The sequence below is a fragment of the Metopolophium dirhodum genome, chromosome 5 (genome assembly GCF_019925205.1).
Source record: "Metopolophium dirhodum isolate CAU chromosome 5, ASM1992520v1, whole genome shotgun sequence".
NCBI classification, from domain to species: Eukaryota; Metazoa; Arthropoda; class Insecta; order Hemiptera; family Aphididae; genus Metopolophium; species Metopolophium dirhodum.
In genome coordinates this window covers 32,157,969-32,181,738 of record NC_083564.1, presented here as the reverse complement: position 1 = coordinate 32,181,738, position 23,770 = coordinate 32,157,969, and the positions used below count along the sequence as shown (strand labels likewise).

Sequence of the window (23,770 nt, the reverse complement as noted above, 5' to 3'; positions counted from 1 at the left end):
TTGATTTGTTAATAGTAAGTTGTAAAAATAAGTACACTAATATTTAGTATTATTATTATGTAACTTAATAAATATCTAGGATTATTCGTTTTAAAGTCATATCATTAGATCATAAAATATAGGTATTTTACGGCTTAACAATTGTACTTAAGTCGTATATATTCAAAGGAACTGAATAAAGCCTAGCAATGCTCATTAATTTCAAGCTAAGGATATAATAAAAAAAAAATATCGCACAAATAATATTATGATTAATGACTAATTAACTTTGTTTGTTAAAGTTCATAAAGTAGTTTCGTTTCTCTTACTGATCTCATTATTCATAATAGTCGATTCCAGGACAGCAATTCTCTCTTTTAAATTGTTCACCTAAACACCAATTTAATCGTACAGTCACAATCAAGTACAAAGATTTATTGAACATATCGGTAAATGTTACCTGAAGAGTGTGTGTGCTGACCATAATTTCAATTTCAGACTCCAATTTTTTTAAACGCGATTGGGATTTACGTTTAGCTCTTTCCAAATTACGCTCAAGTATTCTATGGTTTAAAAACAAATATATATTTTATAATTTAGTGTAATAAAAACTTTTAAACTGTATAATCTCACGTGTTTTCATTGCGGAGTTTTTCAATCAATGTAATATTTTGCTTATGTCTAGTGTCAGAATTTCTTATTGCGAGTTGATATGCTGTTGTAACATCTTTTAACTGTTTCTGTAACTTAACATTTACACCGGCAGTACTATCAAAGTCTTCAGATGACAACTGCCGCTCTAATGCTTGAATTGTATCTAAATCTATTCTAGACTGTTCTTCACACTCGGCCAAACGTTTTTCTAACTCGCAGTTATGTTTTTGCAATGTTACATAACGTTCTTGAAGTTCACTTTTTTCTTCTCGTATTCCCATCAATTCTTGTACAAGGACTGCCATTTCTAAATCAATGCGAGTTACTTGATTACGACTTCTAGGTTTGATTGTCTCTTCCTCACAATGATACGATTCTAAAGCAACTACTGTTGATCCAATTTTTTTTTTTTCTTCATCTAAATTATGCAACAACTCTATGATTTCGTCTTTCATCCTATTCAATCAAAACAAATTAATAATGTCAAACAATATTTGTATACAGAAAATATAAAAAGTAAAAAAACATTTATCACATTTTCTCGTCTTCATTTGCTGAACCATCATAAATGGATAATAAAGATGAATAACAGTTCATTATTTCTTCGCCTGTTTCTACCTCTAACTTTAGTGCAATCATATTTGATTCATATTTTCCCAATATTAAATATAATCTTAAATGTACACAACAAAATATTCTATTAAAATACAAGTAATCGTATAACATAACAATATGATGTAAAAACCCTTACTTGTCAGTTTGAGCAGCTGATTGTTCAAACATAAGCTCAAGAACTGCCATTTGTGAACGTACATGATCCAAACGTGTTTGCAATTGTTCAACTTGGCACATTAAAACTTCTTTGTTTCCAGATTCTAATAAATCACAATCAGAAATTGCAGCTGATGCAAGATGTTCAGCTATAGCCTTTTGACAAATCTAAAAATTGAAATTTTTTTCGATAGAATAATTAAAATAAATGAACCAAAGACAAAACATTATAGTCATACACTAGTGCCTTCAAGGTTGGCTTCTGCGCTGTCTTCAATGAGCTTTTGCAGTTTTACTTTCTCGGCTAATTTAGATGTTTCCATTAATAAACGAGATGGAGACATTGGACCTGATGAAAAACTGCTTTCTGTATCCTGTAACTACGGTTGTAATTAATAAGTCTTTATTGCTCTTGATTACTGATATATTTAAATAAAAGATGATATATTTATATTTGGAGGACAAAATGGCCGAGCGGACTGAGGCGTCGGTTGCAACGCGCACCGGCGCCAATTCAAACCCAGCCATGGACGGCATTTTTCTTCGGGCAATCACAGTATCCGGAGATAAAGGCCGCCATCTCCCACCCGGGCATGGTAGATACCTACGGGTGCCCACTTAAAAATTCTGCCAGACACAAAAACTCAGTGTACCAAACCCTACAAACAGCTAATGGCCATAGATTTCGGGCTAAAGGGGATCAATAAAAAAAAAATTTAAGTTTTATTAAGTAAAATAAATGATATGATGTTAACAAAACAAGAATACCTATTATACTATAGACGTTTATACTTTATATTATTAGACTATTGAAATATAATGTATAAACTATTACAAAGATGGCAAATGCATGGAACGCAAAAACATTTTAAGGGCAAGCGAAAAATTAAAATATGTATATTATATACATAATTATATATATTATTTTTATTTTTAATAATAAATAACATCACAGTGTATATATTAATATCAACAGATAAAATTTAATAATCGTTATTGACCGATAAATAGCCTTAAGCTCATAACATACAGTACAAAATTTAGTAAACATAGATTCCCTCCAGCTAAGACGTTGGCTATTTTATATCATGTTCGTATACGACTTGTTAAATTATAATATCGACGGTGGAAAGGAAAAACGGCGTAAGCAACATTTTATAAATTCTACAGGAGAGCCAAATAATGGTTTTTTTTTAATTTTAAAGCCATTTAAAATAATTTTATTGAATTTTCACCAAAACAATTTTTTTAGATAATTATATTCTAGATAAGTTGGTAACATAATAAATTAAGAATTGTTATTTTTTTACCTGTAATGTTAATTTATATACTTTTTCGGTGCTTACGCCTTATTTTTGTTATTAATCTTTTTGGTGGTTACAAACAGCATAATAATAATATTATTATTATTATTTCATTTTACTTTGTTTATTTAAAAATGATCAAAACTAAATTCATAGATATTATCAATAATTATAATAACCAACAATTAGTTAAAACCGATAAAAAAAAATTTTAAAATTATTATAAACAGCTGTGGTGGTTACGCTCAAAAATATTGTTTTGTTGCTTAAGCCTGTTGTTTGGTGGTTACTCTTTAATTTAATAGATAGAGCCTTGCAACTATCGATTATTTTATTATCGAATATAAGTTTGTCAATAAAAAACATATTGATAATCGGATGAGCACAATCGATGCAGAATTATGTCGTTTACACCTTAATTAAAAGAAAAAAATTTTGTCAAAAATATCGTTTACGCCCTTTTTCCTTTCTACCGTTGATATTGTAAGCTCTGAGCTTTTATCTCTGGTCAATTTCTGTATTCCCTCCTACTACTCGAGAAATCATGATCTTTCTGCCATTCCATTCTTCAAATCCAAATCAAGTAATGACTTAATCTTTGTTAGAGCTCTGAAACTTGCTAATTTAGTCTCCACCGCCTTAGATTTTTTCAATACTACTTGTGATACTTTTAGATTTAAGTCAATTATATTTTTAAAATAAATATTATAATTTTAATATTAGACTTCGTCAATCAATGTTTTCTTTATGTTTTTATATATTTATTATTTATTTACTTATATATTTATATACTTTTCAATATTACTTTGTGTTCTATATAATAATTATTATATTCTCTAATTGTACTTATTCTATACATTATTGGTCATTTTTACCACATTCAAAATTGTAAAAGGGCTAAACCTGTTGAATTATAAAATAAAAATAAAAATATATACCTCAGTTTTTATTTAATTTTCATAATAATGTAACTCGAAAGAAAAAAGGTGTTAATAATGAATAATAATAATAATAATAATAATCAAATTTTGCCTTCCCCGGCTCTATTATAAATTATTAAAGATATAATTATGATTCCTAGAAATACATTTTGTTGAAAATATTTTTAAAAAAAATAAAGTTTTCACTCTTTTTAGAAAACTCTTGCTAATGTTGTTTTCTGGCATTTATATAACTAATATTTTAAATCTAAAAAAACATTTCCCAATTAAAAACAATCGGTGTGATTTTGTTTATATATTCCATACAATTTTGTGTATCAGCATACAGTTATATTAAATTCTGTATGGCAATATTATATGTTTCATAAATAAATAAAATTTTACCTTTAATACTAATTTTTCCTTTTCATCAGTTACTTCTTTCAAAATTTGTCTTGTTTTCTTTAATTCTTCATCTTTTAAAGCCAATTTAGTATGTACATCAGTATATCTTATATGATTCTTGGTTTCATGGTCATCAAAACATGCTGCACTGTCACCCTAAAAATAAAAATTTAATACAAAATATAAATTAAGGATAATTTTGCATTTTTAAATTGTAGTTTTTATATACTCATAATTCTCCTAAAAATTGATGTATCACAAAAAAAACTACACAAAACACAATGTATTACCTAGTTTCATACAACAGACAATTTACTTTAATACTAAAGATAAAAACTCAAAATTGACTCTGATGAACATATAATTGGTATGTTGAAAAGTTGCAAGACGAGGAGGAGTGTTCTTATAAGCCCTTAAGATGAATTAATTTTAAAATGTTCATAATGTACAGAGTAAAACCCATAAAATTACATTTTAAAGCTCTCAAAATATTTTGTCAAATATACAAAATGTGTAAATTTTGAACTATCTATAAAATAATTCATAAGTAAAATGTTTTAAAATTATTTATTTTAATTGCACAATTATTGTAAAACATAACATTGACTGTATACTAAAAATATTGATGAATTTGTATATTATATTATTTATTTTATTATGATTTATTCTAAAAGTAAATAAAAGAAATATATTTATCTTCTAATGTTACTAATAATTTTATAAGTAAAACATCTTTTGCACATACTTCTTTGGATAAAACAATGGACTCTTGAATAAATGAAGAGGTTTCAATACTTTGCCCATCAATTTCTAAAAAAATATAAACATTTTTAAAAATAATTCACATAAATCTAAATTTTAAATGCAATATTACCAGATTGGCTTTCTTCTATTTCTTCAGTAATAACTTGAGACCTTTGAACTTGTAACTTACGGGCAAGCTCGGCAATGACTGAATGCAATTCAGTTATTCTTTCTTCATATTTCTGTTTTATATCAATTTCTGTTGTAACCTGCACAGTAATCAAAATATTATTAAATATTAGGTATCTATAATATTATAATTTTTAATGTTCAAATATATCTATAAATATTTATTAAGTGTGAGTTTTACTTTGATTTGATTTATAGATGATTCAAGAATGTCATTTTTTTCATTGGCCAATTGCAATTGTTTAGTTAAATCTGATATTTCAGTTTTCAATGACTTCAATGCAGCTAAATGCAACTAACATGTAATATTGGTTAGGAAAATTAGTTTTAATATACCTACCTATGACTGTATAAGGTAAATACAATTTAAAAATATACTGTTTTTATTACTTTATTTGCAAGATGTAGTAAATTTCCAGAGTTAGCTGATCCTCCTGTTTGTAGCAAATGTTGCATACGAACAGAATTCGGTTCAGGGCTTAGGTCTCTAGCCCCGCTATCAAATTCCCAGCTTTCATGTTTACCACCAGATAATGCTCCTAATATGATTTAATTAAAAATAATATGGTTTACTGAACAAATATTTATAAATCTTACCCAAACTATTATCACTACTGGTAGGCAAGTATTCAGGCAATGGGTCATAGATATGAACTCGAAGGGCATTGATTTCAGTCCGTAATTCCAAACGACGTCTAACAAACTCATCAAAAGATATACGACCAGATTTATCAGCACCCAATTCTTTCATCAAGTCATCAACACTGTCTTCTAAATTTAGCTGACGACATATGGTCAATAGATCTCGACTACAAACATAGAAAACAAATCACAATTTAAATAATTAACTAATAAGTAACACTTTTTATGGGGAGGGGGGATTTCAAAAATGAATCTGTAAAACTGTAAAATCAATAAAATCTTAGTACATGTTCTGAAATTTTTACAAGGATGCACTATCAAGAGGAAATATCGCATAAACCCTCAGGATTAATAAAACTAATACATTAAGCCAGAATAATGAATCGGTAGTTTGATTACATTGTGGCATCGATAAATCACATCCATCATTATTTTTCTTATTCCTGTGATCTTTACTTAGCCAGGTCGACCATTGAGACGAAAGACAAATACAATAAACCACAACCATAAAAATATTTTATTTTCACCTATCAATGTAACCGTCGCCATCGCCATCACAGGCTTGGAATAGTTTCCTTGCCCGTTCTTCTTCACATATGGAACTCGTCTCCACGCTTTCAGACACAGATTGTTGCTCGTCCATAACAATTCATTTTGTGGTCAACATTTTAAATTTAAACGCCTGCTCGAGTCTTCGAATAGGAACAGTCTATTCGAAATGACATTTAATTCAGTCCATTTTTCAACGCGGAATAGTTTATACTTTGCACTTGGTCCGTAACCGTCGTAGTTACCTATAACAAATTATACTTTAGATTAAATGACAGTCAGACGACAGTCACTTATAACAACAACCTTATAACAACAAAACAATATAGTAAAATAGTAAATGCGATCATGCAAAAACTTACTGATAACAGGTGTAATGTGATAAGAAAGCGTCGAATATAAACACCACTGAATCCGGGTACCACAGTCTTCACAGAATATTACTATACAGTCCAGGGCTTGAAACCGATTGAAATAATTTCGGTTTCGGTTTCGGTTATGTATACCGGTTTCCAATTTTCTTTTCCTAATAATGAAATGGTTATCAACATTTTAATCATGATCTCAATTTTATTATGAGTATTAATAATGCGTATTAACTATTAATAGAATTTACGTATTTAAAAACACGTCAATTAAAAAAAAAAAATAACGATTTCCAATTTTTTCTGATTTCAGTTTTGAATTTAATACCGGTATAATTTGTCAAGGGGAGGGCAAAATATTTTCCTTTTTACATTTTTTGTCTCACTATATCGTATTGGTTACAAAGTATTTTTGTGACATGTTTTCTTTCATATATACAAAGAATGTAAAAATATTTATGAATTATACATTTATACGTACACAGTTAGTTAAAACTTAATCTTACATCAGTATTATATTTTAATTAATTGTTATGTAATTTTTAAATTATCAGATACATTATTTCAGTGTATTTGTTCACTGAATTCAGTAAAACTTTCATGTATCTACAGTTATTCGTTTTTGAATAGCAATAAAAATAACAAAACCACGACATTAGAAATTGAGTGAATATCCAATATTGTAAAAATATTAATTTCAAACGCTCATAAAAATTAAATTTGATTTGCTTGTAGAATTTTTTTTTTTAATAAAGGTAAACAAATTTATGAAGAATCTTGTATTACATTTTCAAATCTTAGATTTAAAAAAAAAATTTATAAGAATTCTCAACTCAAAATAGTTTGCTAATTTTCGTGATTTTTCCATATTTTGTCAAGATTTGAATTTTAAATGCTTATAAATTTTGAAGTAGGATCATTGGACCCCTCTTCTATCATGCCGCCACGTCTTGTATACTTGTATCCCCCATATTACTCATTGTATAATATATAACAGATTGTATATATTCTTGTTTTCTAAAAAAAAAAAAAATGCTTAGGTATAAATAAAAACTGTGACTAAGGATTTTTAATATTTTCAAATGTCATTGTAATAATATAATAGGAGTTTGTATTAAATTTTCATGATTTTTCACCCAACAAATAAAGTATTATTGACATTCATAGGAAAAAAGACTAATAAAATTGGAAACAGAAAATGTCCCTAAACAGTTCCAAACAAATCAAAATTTCATCGTGTAAAAAAAATGCAAATATAAACGACCAGTGAAAATTTCATGTATATACTTTCATTTGTTTCAGAGTTACACCTGCAAATACCAAAATCGATTTTATGAAAACGCTATTTTGCGTAAAAATTCCCGTTTTTCCTTAATTTTTATGTTGTTTTTCCTGGCGCTTTTGAAAAGTATTGGGAATTTTGACCTCCCAATGCACCAACAATATTCACTTTCCCATCGAACAAGGTACTGAAGTTGAAAATCGAAGCATTATTCCAAATACTTATCGTGTACGGAGACACAAAAATAAAAATAATAAAAAAAAACACAAATCATTGTAAAATCAATTCATCGTTTCACTCATAATCTAAAAAACTAAACAAACTGAAAATTGATAATCTCCGTAAACAGCTCAAAACAAGTCAAAATATTTTGAATATTTTATGGTGTATAGCAAATGTTAAAATAAATGTTCAGAGTGAACATCATTTCATGTTTCTACCGTCATTTGTTTTAGAGTTACGACAAAAACTCGATTTCGGATTTTGTCAAAAACCGATTTTCCGTAAAAATTCCCGTTTTTCCTTAATTGTATATATTGTTTTCCCGGCGTTTTAGAAAACTATTGGGAATTTTGACTTCCCGTATATGCATCAATTAGATTCACTTTGTCATCGAACTGTTGAAGATACTGTTGAAGAAAATCGAAGCAGTTTTACTGCCCCTAACGGTGGTCACAGACACAAAAATAAAAAATAATTATGAAAAAAACATACATCATTGTAAAATCAATACATTAATCGCTCCGCTCAGAATCTAAAAATTGAAATTTGTTATGTCCGAAACTAATCAATATTTTTTGAACATTTTATCGTGTATATAGAAAATGCTAATATAAACAATCAGTAAACATTTCATGTATTTACGGTCATTTGTTTTAGAGTTACAACAAAAACCAAAATCGATTTTGTCAAAAACCGAATTCGCGTTAAAATTCCCGTTTTTCCTTAATTTTTTTTTTCAAACAGAGTTAAATTAATGGGAAAAAATTGAAAGGGGTACGTTACAAGGGCGTTCGCAGAATTTTTTCAAGAAGAGGGCAAAATATTTTTTTTATATATTTTGTCTCACTATCCTATCAGTTATAAAGTATTTTTGTGACATGTTTTCTTTCATATAGACAAGGAATGTAAAAATATTTATAAATTATGCGTAGATAGTAAGTTAAAACTTAATCTTACAGCACTAATTTTAATCGATTGTAATGTAATTTTAAATTATCAAACACATTTTTTTTAATAAATAAAATGTTACCGTTGATTTTATAATTATAGGTAATTTATAAAATTAAATATTTCTAGCTTATTCCATTGATACCACAAACTTGAAAAGTTGAAACTATTGTAGGTATGACATCTATGAGCATTTTTTTATCAAAAAACTTTGCAGCATTGCACTTGGTCCAACAGGCAACTACTACATCTTATAATCTATAAAAGCAACGTTCATAGTTCCGACGTTCATAATCAAGTGTAATAAAAAACACTCTGTAAAAAATAGAAAAATATTTTTATTATTAATTTAAAAAAAATTTATTTTGCGATATTTTATATAACAACGGTAATGATTGAGGTTGGGATTACGATGCACTTTGCATTGTTTTCCAAATCTAGCTATGCGATACTTGTTTACCTACATTAGTTTATAACTCCTTCAACAGCTAATATAGCCTTAAACGCCGGGCTTAAGATCAATAAAAAAAAAACAAAATATTTATATTTACGAGGACGTAACACTGCCATTTATTGTCTCTATCTTACACGTCCGTAATAATATAGCAAATTTACGCTCCACGGATCACGTTAGCTTCGTTAGTTTAAAAAGTAGAGTGAATTGACCTAGTATGAAACTGAAATAATATGAATAATAATATGGTCATTATATTCTGTGTTTGCAGGTGTAGGTTTTTACGCTAGCTCAATTTTTTTAATTCTAATTTTCGCTATATTATATACCGAGCGAAAATTAAATATGCACATAACTCACTTAAAACTGAATTAGGTATCGTAAAAAAACCACAGTTATACAAACACAGATAAATAGAAAATGCTTTTAGCAATAAGTTTCATAATAGGCCGTTTCACTCTAATTTTTAAACTAACGAGGCAAAACGTGGTTTGCTGGGCGTAAATTATCCATGGTACGCACTCGTAAAACGGAGTCAACAAATGCCTGCAGTGTTACGTCCTCTTAAGGAGCGTTATAAACATATAGACTTATAAAACTAGAATTAATTCAATTTAATTGTTCTGTGAAAAGTGTTTACCAAATACGTTAAAATATTTTTTTCAACAACATATAGATGTAGTTAATATATTAATAAATTACAACTATTTCCAACAACCGACAACTAACACACTAGATTGGTCGGTATCAAATGCCACAGGGTACATACTTACTTCAACTTCAATATTTAATTTTAAAAAGATACAAAACAACACAAACATGTACTAAGCAAAAATAAATTATTATATAGAATACATATATGAGTTTTTGTTTGAACAAATTAATTAATTGTAATACAAGATATTTAATATCTAACATTTTATTTTAATCACAATAATTTAAACAACTAAACAACAATGAAATAGGTAAATAAATTAATTTAGTTTATTGGAATGATTTTGATTATTTGTGATTTGTATAATAATATTTAATAAATATAATTATATTTAAAACAAAAAATGGCACATAATTAATATTTATTACTTTGATAATCACATTTTGGAATTTAAGAATCTAAAGCTGTCAATGACTAATTAAATACAGAAAATAGTACTTAAAAAGATGGAAATGTAAGGATATTATATTAATATAATATTAAAGGATGCATAAGTTAATCACAGTACACATCAATAAATGCTACATTAAATTGATAACTAGGTTAATTAATCAAGTTTCTTGCTTTCCGGTTTAGGATATTTAAATATTAATCCTAATTGTATCAAACATAATATAACAGCTACAATGTTTTGAACCTGAAAAAGAAAAAACTTAAGTATAAATGCATATTGAAATAGGATTTTTTATTATACCTTAATAAAAATGTTGTCTATTAACAATCCATATATTAACCACAAGAATCCAACAAAAGTTCCAGAAGCAATCATTGGAAAAGGTAGCATTGATGCATCTTTATTTTTAATGATATCATTCTGTAAAATAAATTATCACATATAATTAATATACTAATAGCCGATATTCAATAGGTATTATTCTTTAGTCTACAAGAGAAGAAATCGGTTTCAACTTCTCAAGCATGAAATGCATTATTTTTCCCTGTCTATGACATAATGTCATGTGTGCAAAACCAGAAAAATGTTTGTTGAGGCACGGGAGTCTACCCTTGTTGGCCAGAGTATAAAATTTACTGATGGTACATACAGATTATAGAATAAAAATGTAAAAACAAATATAGGTTCTAAAAACTATTTACACAATAAAACAATTGAAAATTTACTATTTAATTTTTCTTTAATTTCAAATTAATTAACTTCATAATTTACTATGCAAAATGTTATATGAGAAAAAAACATGAATGTTACTTTATGTAAATAAATAATAATAAGCCCAACAAATAATATACCTACCTAATTATTAACAATAATCATGCTTGTTTTTTTTTTTTTTTAGGAAATTATGTGGTACTTAGATAAATTTACCAAAGAAAATAAAGGAGCTCCAATAAGTGTCAACATTAATACAGTGAGAATAACTCCAAAACGGTATTCAATTAGTTTTTCATCTTCAATTGTTGAGTATCCCCATAGAACACCAGTGAATAATGTAGCTTTAGTTAACATTGAAAATAATGGTTTCTACAAATATAAAATCATTGTAAGCTATAATATTTAGACAAACATAAGTTATGAAAAAATAACAGTAATATATTTACCGAATCAGCAGTAAAAAAATAAAAAACTAAAAAATAAATCAAGTTTAATATAAATCCAAAAATGTTAACTGGTATTATATTAGGATCATTCATAAGTAATCCATTTTTGATCATAAGGATGGACCTAAACAAATTAAATTATAGTGATTAGATGAACAAATAAATTAAAACAATTAATATAATACTTACATTGCCATACCTCCAACAAAAGGTGTAGGATCAACATTCTTGGTGCTTTTATTTTTTATTATATCTCGACATATAAGACTGAAACAGTGAAATATAAAATATAAAATTTTAAGAATTTTAAGCTAATCAATAAATATATTTTTGTACGTTTTTTTTGGTTTGTTTTATTAAGGTTATGATAGGTTAACTATTGAGAATAAGATAAGTTTAGTATTAATAACTGGATAGAAAAAGTTTTATAAGTATACATTTTTTTTTTAAACTAAATATAATATCAATATGGAATTATGTAACTTGAATAAATTAATACATAATATACCTTGTATGTATGTAACTTGTATGTACCTATACAAGGTGATTCTTTTATCACAAAACACTCATTATTTCAAAAAGTATTAATGTTTTTTTTACTTTTTTGAATGACAACATAAAGTTTTAATTTCATATTTCAAAGCAGAATATTTTTCTAAGTATTTTGATTCATAAAAATTGAATTTAGGGCGAGTAGTTTATTAGTTATAAGTATTTAAAGTTTAGATGGGCGGAGTGGAGCGGTATGGGGTTACCCCGCAAAATGTTTGTCTACTACTCCACTTGTCTAAACTTTAAATACTTTTAACTCATAAACTACTTGTCCTAAATTCAATTTTTATGAATCAAAATACTTAGAAAAATATCCTGCTTTGGAATATGAAATTAAAACTCTATGTTGTCATTCAAAAAAGTAAAAAAAAACATTTTCAAAAACATTAATACTTTTTGAAATAATGAGTGTTTTGTGATAAAAGAATCACCTTGTATATGATTATATGAATAAATACATAAATAGTAATACAAATACATTCTAGACTAATTAATTTACTATTAGATGTTTCAATCGTTTCATTTAAACTATTGATTAAGGTTTTTAAACAAAACATTTATAATATTAAAATATAATTACAGATAGTCAGTCATCTAGTATAATATAATTATGTTAAGCCCACATATTTGTCAAATGTCTAAAATATGTGCATGCTTTGGAATTAATTTTGTAAATTAGTTGATACTAATACACTTACTAAGCACAACTAAACATTATTTAAATTAAACATTTAACATTTGCTACTTAGATATACTTTTAAAAATATAATTAGCAGTATTTAAATCTGAACTGGTAAATCTATTACTATATTTTAATTTTATGGTGAATATTAATTTAAGATTTTATCAATTGTATGTTTATATTTAATTTATATGCTGAGTAGAATATATTATTCTAAATTACTATTGGCCTATTAAATAAACAATATATTATCATAACCAGGGAGCGGATTTACTAGTATTTTCTTAAAATATTCTTAGGATATTAGATGTTTAAAAACTAGCAGTGTAATTTTTAAAATTATTTTTATAATACATAGAATAAAAATTTTTTTTGGCATATTTTGCAATTTTAGATTTTAAGCAGAGCTTATTTTGAGTTGAAAATTCATAAATTTAAAATGTAATACAAGGTTCTTCATAATTTTGTCTACCTTTATAAAAAAAATGTCTACAAGTTAAATTAAATTTTTATGAGCGTTTGAAGTTCATATTTTTACATTGGATATTCACTTGATTTCTTATGTAGCGATTTTCTTATTTGGTTGTAATTCAAAAACGAATAACTGTAAATACAAGAAAATTACACTGAATGTTTATTTTTTTATTTTTTATACATTATAAGATTTTTAAAATATTTTAACTCGTTTTTTTGATCTGTTTACTGACAATTTCAAATTTCAATTTTTTTAGTTATTTATTTTATAAATATCAATAAAATTGTATTTGTTGGGTTAAAAAGCGTGAAAAATTAATACAGAGCTCCTGATATATTGTTTTAATAGCAGATGTAAAATATTAAAAATACATTGGCACGGTTTTTTTTTATTATCATTAAAAGTTCAAATTTTGACAAAATTTATCAAATTGAAAATGTACAAATTATTTAGTAGGTAGTTAAAATTTATAAAATGTTCAACTTTTATAGTTTAGGATAAAAAATTTAAAACAAAGTTCCACGTATATAGGTTAAATATAAATTACTTTATTTATTCACAATAATATCATTGTGACACCCACAATTTTTAAACTTTAGAGTGCTATTTTTGAAATTTCTTTAGATGTTTTAACATTTTAACTTATTTTCTAATCAAAAGCTGTCATATTTAATAAACTAATGAAAATGTTTGTCAAATATTGTTAATCGCATACTAATACATTGATTCAATTTTTTTAACAAAACCTAAATTTTTACACTCCAGCTGTGTTGACAGACTAATTATGTAATTTTATTATGGTCCTTCATGATTCCAATCAGTGATATGATATGATACGAAGAAACAATTTAAAATTTGTAAAGCTGTATTAGAAATTAATAATTTTGTAATTTAGTAAATTAGTCATTTCTAATACATAAGATACAATTTTTTACGTTCTTTTATTATTGCTTCATATTTTACAATATTTAAGTGAATATTTTTTTTTTTTTATTTAAAAGTTTACAGGCCTCCACTGCTAAGGTTATTAGGCAACATTTTTTTTTTTTTTTAAATAAAAACAGATTTGATATTTATATACATAATATACAGTTGTAAATAAAGTTACATATTAAGAGTTAAATTATTAATTGTGTTTACAAGATAGATTGGCTGAATCTGAATTTGTTGATGAGGTTGCATATAGTGATGAACTTGATAATATTTAGGGTTTGTCCTTCGTCGAGGATTTCCTTGATGTTATGTGGAAAGTTGAGACGTTGTTTGTGGGGCATTCTTGGAGTATGTGTTTTAAGTGAATATGATAACGCCCCATATTTATACAATTTAAATGCTATAAAATCCCATTCTTGATTATAACTTATAAAATAATTATAAATTACAATACACAGCAAATTCAACAATCTTTTAATTCTTTTTAGTTCACATATCCCAATTATAAATAATCTTCAAGTAGGTACACTTAATTAAGTATGATACTATAATGGACTATTAATAACAATGATGTTTGTTTCTTTTATTAATTGTATTCAATATAGGTACCTAAGATTATTAACCCATATTATGATGTCATATTATAATATAAGTTGCAGATTAAGTATTTTTTTGCACTTCACTTTCAACGTTTAAACTTTTGTTATAATATTTATTTAAAATACTTAAATTATTGACAACCTAACCATAAAATGTACAAATGTACCTATATCCCAGAAAAGTGTCGGTCTTGTTAATTAATAATTTTTATTGTTAAACGTGTTAATAAACTTAATATTTTCAATATCCCAATATTAGTTTTAAAGAAAAACATTTAAATAAAAATATTTAATGTAACAAGTAACGTAATTTTATTACTTTTCTTAAGTAATTTACCCAACATTGAGTATAATAAGAACAAAAATACGAAAAAAGAGAGAAATCATCATAAAAATAAATAAATAAACTATATAAAGTATTATTTTACTATTAAGAATTTATCTTAGGAAGCTATTTACTGCCTTTTCATTGCTACACTATGTATGCACTGCAGCCTGTCTATTCTACGTAAATGAAATAGGTATTTATTTTTTTAAACATTTTTATTTTGAGATGATCTAATTATTCAAGTTTAAAATAATGCGAGCCAAGGATTCCTAAGTTGTACAGTTACCGACAAATGATAATATTTTAAAATACAGGAACGTAATAGTACATCTAGAGCAGTGAATGGTGTAAATGTTTTGAACGTAATTGTATGTTTGAAAAAAAGTAACTCAGAGCAAAAGGGTTAAAAAAATAATTTTGAGTAATTTTTTTTCAAAAAATTAAGTGGATACAGGTATTTTAAATTAAAACATATAGGTAACTGTAACAGGACTTCAAAATGTGATTTGGTCAATTGTTTCGATTTTAATTATTGGAAAATACTAAGTATTACTTTATATTAAATTATGTAGGTACTTACACAGGAGCAAAGAATGTTCCAATAGTTGCAATAGCAGCACACTTGCCAACGGTGTCTGTAAGACTCATGTTTTCAATACTAATTATAGGCAGTCTATAAAATATTATGATTTGATTTTAAATTATATGAATAACATTTAAAACTTAAATACAAAAATTTATGATTTTATGATGTACCCACCAAGAAACAATTTTAAATACAATAAACCAATATAAAATAATTTAATAATTAGCCAACTACCTAACTAATACACTGAATATAGTTAAATAAACGCCATAACAGTTTGTATGTATACCTATTTATACAGGAATATTAATAATTATTGAAGTAGCAAAAGGCGACCACCAGACCACTTGTGTGGTTGACCTTCGGATGTCGTAAGGTTTTTTTTTCATACTCTGACAAAAAATTGTTTCTATTGGTACGCGAGGAGGTATAACATGTTGATGATTGATGGAAGGGATAATAATGTATAATATTTAAATATAAATGGACATTTTCATAGCGGGAATAAAAATTGCCGAATAGCGAATACTGAATGGCGAACGCCAATATTATATTTTATATTAGGTACTGCCTACTGGTTAGACACTAGCGTCTAGCCATGACTGTGGCTTTAGATAGTACTATCTACACTAAAAAGTAACAAAGTAATAAAACTACCCGTCACTACGTAACTATCAAGGTGGATTTATAAATTTATTATAAATCCACCTTGGTTACTATAATACACCAGTAAAGTTGTACACCACAGCTGATGGGTATCAGGTACTTCTACCGAAATTTCATGGAGGATAGTAAACTTATTATTATTATCTATATACTATTTTCCGTGTTTCTGACTGGTGCAAATTGCGAGTTTATTCGGTTTTTCTTTCAATTGAATTGATATCCCATGTTCCATATGACCTTATCGGTAACTATTACTAAACATTACAAAGTAGATAATTCCTATATAAATATTGTTATGTTATAGGTATTATTATTGTTGTTGTATCGAACAAAAGTTGTGGATTATTGAACACTTTAGGAACAAAGAAAACAATCGACATACACCTCGTAGTTTACGATCGGTGATCTCCGGACTGGGCCAGACGGTGATTGACATTAATAATAATTATTATTGTTGATTATATTTCTACTAGGGATACGACTTTCGCTTGAAACTCAAACAACAACCGTCGTCGAAGATGGGTGCTTTATTTTCATTGTGCACAGTTGGTCAAGTGAGTGTTGTTATTAACTATTGAGTATTATTGTGCGCAGTACCTCACCTATCTTAAAATCATAATACATTATTTTTTTTACATTTTAAAGCTGGCATGTTGTTGCGGTCAAGCAGCATGCTCCCTCTTTGCGTGTTGCCCGTCATGCGGCAATTCTACGTCGACAAAAGTGATGTACGGCCTCATGTTACTCGTAGCTATTGTTTTAAGTTGTATCACACTGGCCCCTGGACTACAATCATTTTTACAAAAGGTGATTTGACTATTTGTATTGAATACTAATACTTGGTAAATTTTATCAACATCTTATGTTTAGGTACCATTTTGTGAGGGTGATCACAACTCTGGCTTAACTAGTAACTATGTCAGTAATATATCTGGTGTTTCAATCGATTGTAAAAATGCTGTTGGCTACATGGCGGTGTATAGAATTTGTTTTGCTATGTTCATATTCTTTTCACTCATGTCATTTATTATGATGGGTGTGAAAAATTCTCGAGATGGACGAGCCCCCATACAAAACGGGTAACATTTTATGAAATTTATTCTCATTTTTAATGTAGTTCGTGTATAGGAAAATAATAATACTTTTTTTTTTGTTTTATTAGATTTTGGGGATTGAAATATCTCATTGTGTTTGCTGGTATTGTTGGTTCATTTTTCATAGCGCCAGGAAGCTTTAGTCACATATGGATGATATGTGGTATGATTGGAGGTTTCATTTATCTCATCCTCCAGTTTGTACAAGTTTTAGATTCTGCTCATTCATTGGCTGAATCATGGCTGGACAAATGGGAACAAACTGAAGATAAAAAATGGCAAGTTGAAAGTTCTACTTCAATATCAAATAATAACTTGTTAAAACAAATTTTGAATTCGTAATTTTAGGTATTTTGCGTTACTATTTACTACAGTTGTATCATATGGACTAGCAATTACTGGAGTTATTTTTATGTATCACAGTTTTACCCAGGTAAAATTAAACAAAATTAAATTACCATATCAGTTTTCAAACTTTTGTAGTTTATTAGTAGTAGTACCACTACTCAGTCAACATTTATAATACATATTATAATAACCAAATGGCCATGATAAATATTTGAAAATGTCAATGATAATTAAAAATATTTGACAGTTAGTTGTAATGTCGCGTTTTAATTTTTCAAGAGAACAAATATAGGTGATTCATGATATTTAATAAAGTATTACAATTTTTTTTTAGGAAAATGGATGTGCTTTGAATAAATTTTTTATCATATTAACGGTCGTAATATGCTTAATTATTAGTTCGATTTCAATTACTTCATGTGTACAACGTGTTCATGAAAAATCAGGTTTATTGCAATCGTCTATTGTTAGCTTGTATGTAGTGTATCTTACTTGGTCGGCACTCAATAGTGGTCCAGGTATATCTTATTCATTTGATTTAAAAAAATCGGAATATACAACTTTTATTAATTAAAATTTTTAATTAGAAACTCAATGTAATAAGAGCTTGTCAGAAGTCTTGAGTCTGTCCAATTCAGATGGTTCTAAAGTTCATTTGGGTTCAGAAAATTTCATCAGTATAGGCATTTTTGTTTTATTTGTACTATACTCGGCTATAAAAACGGGATCATCCTCAAAATTCTCCATGAGCACTTCTACTGAAAGAAGTGAGTGTTAATTAATGTTTAATACTTAAATATACAGTATATTTTTATTTTAACTATTGTAGTAGGCAATGATAGTGATCTTGAAGGAGGACCTGTATCGGACAACGATGATAACTCTGGTAAACTATTTGATGATGAAAAAGAAGGAGTTGCTTATTCATGGTCATTTTATCACTTCACATTTGCAATGGCCACTTTATTCCTGATGATGACACTCACAAATTGGTATTCGTAAGTATAAATAGTATATTTCTGTAGTATATTGAATTTGTAAATGTGTCATGTTATTCATGTATTAATATTACCTAATTTTATTTTCTATTAGACCTAACTCCAGTTTAGACAACCTTCATCCAGATTATGCATCTACATGGATTAAGATATTATCTTGTTGGGTTTGTGCTGGGCTTTATGTTTGGACATTAGTGGCACCAATTATATTACCAGAGCGTGAATTTTAAACTTCATAATCATTAAAAGTATTAAATAAGTTGTTTTAAGCTCATCTATTAATATTTTTAGTTTTAATTTTATATCTATACAATATCAAACTATTATTATTTAATTTTTATATAATAGCTGAGCAATATGTTATAACCATGGAAAATAATTCCTGTCTATTCTACTATAATTAAATCAATTAAAAGCATTTATGATCAACATAGTTGGCTTATAGTTTGATTGTTTGTTTAAATACAATGAAAAGCATTTTATTAAAAATAGTTTGTATTTTACAATTTGTTATAGATGACACTTGAACACTTGAACAATTAACAATATTTTTAAATTGTTTAACACACCTATTTTATTCCAATTTTTATTTAAAAATATTGAAGTCAATAATATAAAATAAATTAAATTATGTATTTTATGCAATTGCTGACATTAATGTGTTAATGTGTTAATGATTTTTATTGATTATGTTGTGATATTACAATAGTTAAATAAATGTATACATACTTAATTATTTTATTTCATAGTTATGTAGTCTATTATTGTATTATGATTTGATGCATGGTACTTAAAAATATATATGTTTGGATTTTATTGAGTATGATATATGTTATTAATGTTCGTTTAAGGCCCATCCCCAATTTATAGCTGATGAAAATCTACGAAATTCATTATAATTTATGTGGTACTATTAATTATAGATCTATTTAATTTAGAACTGTAGCTTAATATGCAGCTTTAGGTGAATGTAATGTAATGAGTTAAATTGAGTCTACTAATTTTCTTAAAATAATAAATATAAAACAAATATCTTATTAAATTATGCACACATATTTACGACTTACAAGCGCATAAATATTAAGTATATTTTTAATATTTCCGATGAATATATTATTATATACTTCCCCCAATAGTTTTCACATGATTTATTTCATTTTAGATTTTGAGCATAAAATTAGCATTTAATTAGCATCTTCAATCTTCATTGTATCAAGTTGTAATACGGTACCACAGAACATTCTTTGGTTGTACAATTGGTTATTATCTCTATACAGGCTACACTGATATTCCAACAGGTGTAGCAAATCTATCCCTCATAAGAACCCGTGTAATTGTGTAAATCTAGAAAAGCGAGCCTTCTGGTTATTCTGTAGTACCTACCTTGTACCTATGGTAGTTTCTCAAATCTCAACGGAAAATTACCAAAAACTATTTTTGATGATACCTTTGCTAGGTAAAGGAAATCCACCATGAATTATTGTTTTACGAATTAGATAATTGATTAGTTATTTATTATTTCTTTCAAATTTAAATATCTAAATACGGTAAACACAACACACCACTACTTATCGAGCTCTGAGGTGAGTAAAGCGAGTTTAATACCATAGAATAACCAATGGTAACCAATGACAATTTGGCTAGTTATTTTAATAACAATTTAGTTTTAAAATAACATCTATTATTATTATAATTTTTTTGTTTTCATATTAAAAATATTAATTTTTTATTATAATATGTAGGACTTGTACCTCCTGACTCCTGTGTAGAGTGTGTATTATATTGGTATCTACTTGACTAGTTGTCGACTACCTACTAATATAGTATAGCCAGTAGGTCCGACTGTCCGAGGTCGCACGTCTTAGTATTGGTCGCTGTCCAGTGACATAATGCACCGCGGCCCAACGAAAATCGGTTATTTTGCGCATTCCCACGGTCATGTCACACCCACGCATAGGTGCAAAAAAGGAGGGCTTAAGGGACTACGCCCCCTCCAAAAAATGTCCATAGCCCGCCAAACATTTTCTACATTTAGTTTTAAGCTTATTCAATATTATCAAAGTTAGGCTTTACTTTGGCCTCCCAATCTCAAACGCTATTTGCGCCTATGCACCCACGGTTAGAGTTAACCCGAGACCAGTTCCACAATGGCAGGGTGTCGCGTAGGGATGTGCAGAATCGGCGTGTTCTCTCGCTGGACAGAGACATTTGGGGAGACCCTAAAGTCAAATATAAATTGGTACCAACTACTAAAAATGTAAATACTAATTAACAAGTTATCAACTTAAAGACCACTTGCTCCCCTTCCGACGGTCAATGAAAAGTCTATATGATATATCAGACTGATATTATTATTATTATTATATGTAGGTAGGTACATAATTAAACTGTTATTCTAGCGGTCTCTTGAGGAGAGACCATCTGACCATGTATGATGTGTGTAATGTGTACCTGTATTATACCATTATTATTTGCATAATAAACAATGATGGTGTCCATTGGTGCAACTAGGGGGTGCTTTGGGTCCTACTACCCCTAAGTCAAAATTAGCACCCCCTTGTTCAAATGTCTAGTTGCGCCAATGGCGGTGTCGCAGAAGTAATGCGAAAGCCAAAATGTGTTCCCTTGGCTCCAAGCTTCATTGTTGTCAATTTACCTACAAAATATTACATGTTTGCAATGTGTTTGTCGCCTAGAAAAATAAATAAAAGGTTTGTCGTTTGATGTATATTTGAATTAAACAACAAATTGCCAAGTTGGCGAGTCAACAATGTACAAATACAGCTTCCCATAGGGGAACTAGGGAGGCTGAGGCGTAGTAGTTAGTTGAAAATTGTTCAGTTGATTTTGTTCTTATAAATCTAAAAAATGAAAACATGGTCCTTAAGACATGTACCTAGATGGGTAGTGGCTGATCTAGGATTTTTTATGGTGGGTGCTATGTTGATAATAAAGCTCCTTAAGTGCTTATCATGAATAATTTCGGGGTAAAAAAAAGTTAAATTTATTTTTTGGTTGTGGTCTACAATAAATACGTTTAGCTATACGGGCAGATAGGTAGGTATAGATAGGTGGGCAGGTACCTGATACATATCCAAGCAATTTATAATAAAAAAAGTTCCATATGTATTGGCGTATTACGTGTAGGTAGGTTATTTAAAAATAAATTACCTATTTAAAAATTACAATAATCATATTATGAACAAATATTATTGTTATATAATATATACAATTGTTTATGTAGATTATTTAAGGGAAATTTTTCAAACAGATAAATAAGAAAAAATTATGAGGCTACCTCTCTCCCCCCCCCCACCAAAAAAGAAGTGTCAAAATTTTTTGATGTCCTAAGTGTGACTATGTGCCAAAGTAGGCATATTTATAATATTTATACTATAGGTGGGTTCTAGGTACTATATATAGGTATACAGAATATACAGTCTGTGGTAAAAGTATAATTTATTTATTTAATTAAATGTATCAAAGAGTTAAAGCTAATCGGCTTTTAACAATATCCTAACTGTAAGTATATAGGTAGTTACCTACCTAATTTATAAACTAAATAATGATTTAGTCATAAGTTAATTTATGTGGTTATAAGCTTAGAATATTAAGTACCATATCAGTATTCAGTGGCATACCTAGGAATTTGTTAAGGTAGGTATAGTACCTACGGATCCAGAGCCAAGATCTGGACGGGGGAGGGGCAAACATATTTTTACAACACAAATACAATTACAATATACAATATACACTTTATTCTTAATTTAAAATGTTTTATATTATGTACAATATTGGATTTACAGTCCACAGATATTATGTATAATATATTATATTATTATACATAGGTATCTGTGCGATTGGAATATAGTAAGATCAGGTAATCAGGATCTTTAGAATTATAAAAAATAAATTGGAAAAACAATGTCTGGGGAGGCCTAGCCCCCCCCCCTGGATCCGTACCTGGTACCTACATCCCATAATACTCAATAGGTAATTACTTTTTTTTAACAAAAATATGTTTTTCGGCTGATTACAGATATTTTTATTTTCTAACCGGCTTTGTGTAACGCTTTGTTTATCACCATAGAAACGAATAAAATGTAAAAGCTAGGTACTTGATTCCCATTCTACAACTAATGGTTACTTATTAATACATATTTATCATTCATATATTTTCTTTGAAGTAAAAAATGCCGAGTACTTAACGTTTTTTTTCATTTGGTTTCTTCATAGTTATAGTTTAATTCATAACTTAAAGATTAGGTAGGTATCTACCCCGGCAAATACCAATTTATAATATAATCATGTTTTATATTGGCAAAAAACAAGCATATCTATGAGGCTATGAACTTAAGTGTAAATGTACAACAAATATACAATTTTTAAGTGCTCATAACTTGGTTCAAAATTAAAATTTAAGTGGGGCCCTGACAGATTCATGCCTTTAAATTTAATTTTTGGTCAATTCACTTTAATATTAAAAAGAAAAGAGTAAAACGGAATTTTCTATACTGTACTATGTATTTGCTATGTTAGCGTAAGTAAGACAGAGACGACACATGCGGGCATAACGTCCTCTTAAAACTTTCCTAGCTATTTTAAGTATTTTGAATACTTCATGGAAATACGTAATTGCATTTTTATAATTCAACATCAATATACATATTTGGCCTTCTTGGGTTTTTAAGAGACTACAGCAAAAACAAAAATGAAATTAAGTTTTATTTATAGTCTGGTTGAACTATAACATAATAATATCATACAGTATGAATATTGAATTAGAAAACCATGGCTTCTAAATCATATTAA

At 27.6% G+C, this 23,770-nt stretch overlaps 3 protein-coding genes across 5 annotated transcripts; 1 reads left to right on the top strand and 2 right to left on the bottom strand.

Moving 5' to 3' along the window:
* Positions 1-29: 29 nt before the first annotated feature.
* LOC132945054 (uncharacterized) lies at positions 30-6,528 on the bottom strand. Its single transcript, XM_061014673.1, has 13 exons — positions 6,136-6,528; positions 5,564-5,775; positions 5,357-5,505; positions 5,148-5,261; positions 4,908-5,046; positions 4,779-4,843; positions 4,034-4,189; positions 1,644-1,784; positions 1,385-1,572; positions 1,169-1,306; positions 613-1,089; positions 440-542; positions 30-369 (listed from the first exon to the last, which is right to left on the bottom strand). The coding sequence occupies exons 1-13, from the start codon at positions 6,249-6,251 to the stop codon at positions 283-285; spliced, it is 2,085 nt and encodes a 694-aa protein (XP_060870656.1). The 5' UTR covers positions 6,252-6,528; the 3' UTR covers positions 30-282.
* Positions 6,529-10,487: 3,959 nt separating this feature from the next.
* LOC132944710 (sugar transporter SWEET1-like) lies at positions 10,488-16,453 on the bottom strand. 2 transcript variants are annotated; one of them, XM_061014190.1, is made up of 7 exons: positions 16,027-16,453; positions 15,847-15,939; positions 11,887-11,964; positions 11,698-11,821; positions 11,465-11,620; positions 10,838-10,957; positions 10,488-10,780 (listed from the first exon to the last, which is right to left on the bottom strand). In XM_061014190.1, the coding sequence occupies exons 2-7, from the start codon at positions 15,912-15,914 to the stop codon at positions 10,691-10,693; spliced, it is 636 nt and encodes a 211-aa protein (XP_060870173.1). In that variant the 5' UTR covers positions 15,915-15,939; positions 16,027-16,453; the 3' UTR covers positions 10,488-10,690. The 2 variants fall into 2 exon arrangements, with proteins under 2 accessions (XP_060870173.1, XP_060870174.1); XM_061014191.1 differs by having other exon boundaries at positions 16,142-16,453.
* A 347-nt stretch (positions 16,454-16,800) lies between these two features.
* Positions 16,801-19,389, top strand: LOC132944709 (probable serine incorporator). 2 transcript variants are annotated; one of them, XM_061014189.1, is made up of 9 exons: positions 16,801-17,072; positions 17,164-17,325; positions 17,389-17,597; positions 17,681-17,890; positions 17,961-18,045; positions 18,295-18,478; positions 18,548-18,727; positions 18,793-18,958; positions 19,053-19,389. In XM_061014189.1, the coding sequence occupies exons 1-9, from the start codon at positions 17,037-17,039 to the stop codon at positions 19,186-19,188; spliced, it is 1,368 nt and encodes a 455-aa protein (XP_060870172.1). In that variant the 5' UTR covers positions 16,801-17,036; the 3' UTR covers positions 19,189-19,389. The 2 variants fall into 2 exon arrangements, with proteins under 2 accessions (XP_060870172.1, XP_060870171.1); XM_061014188.1 differs by having other exon boundaries at positions 16,804-17,072; positions 18,790-18,958.
* Positions 19,390-23,770: the final 4,381 nt, after the last annotated feature.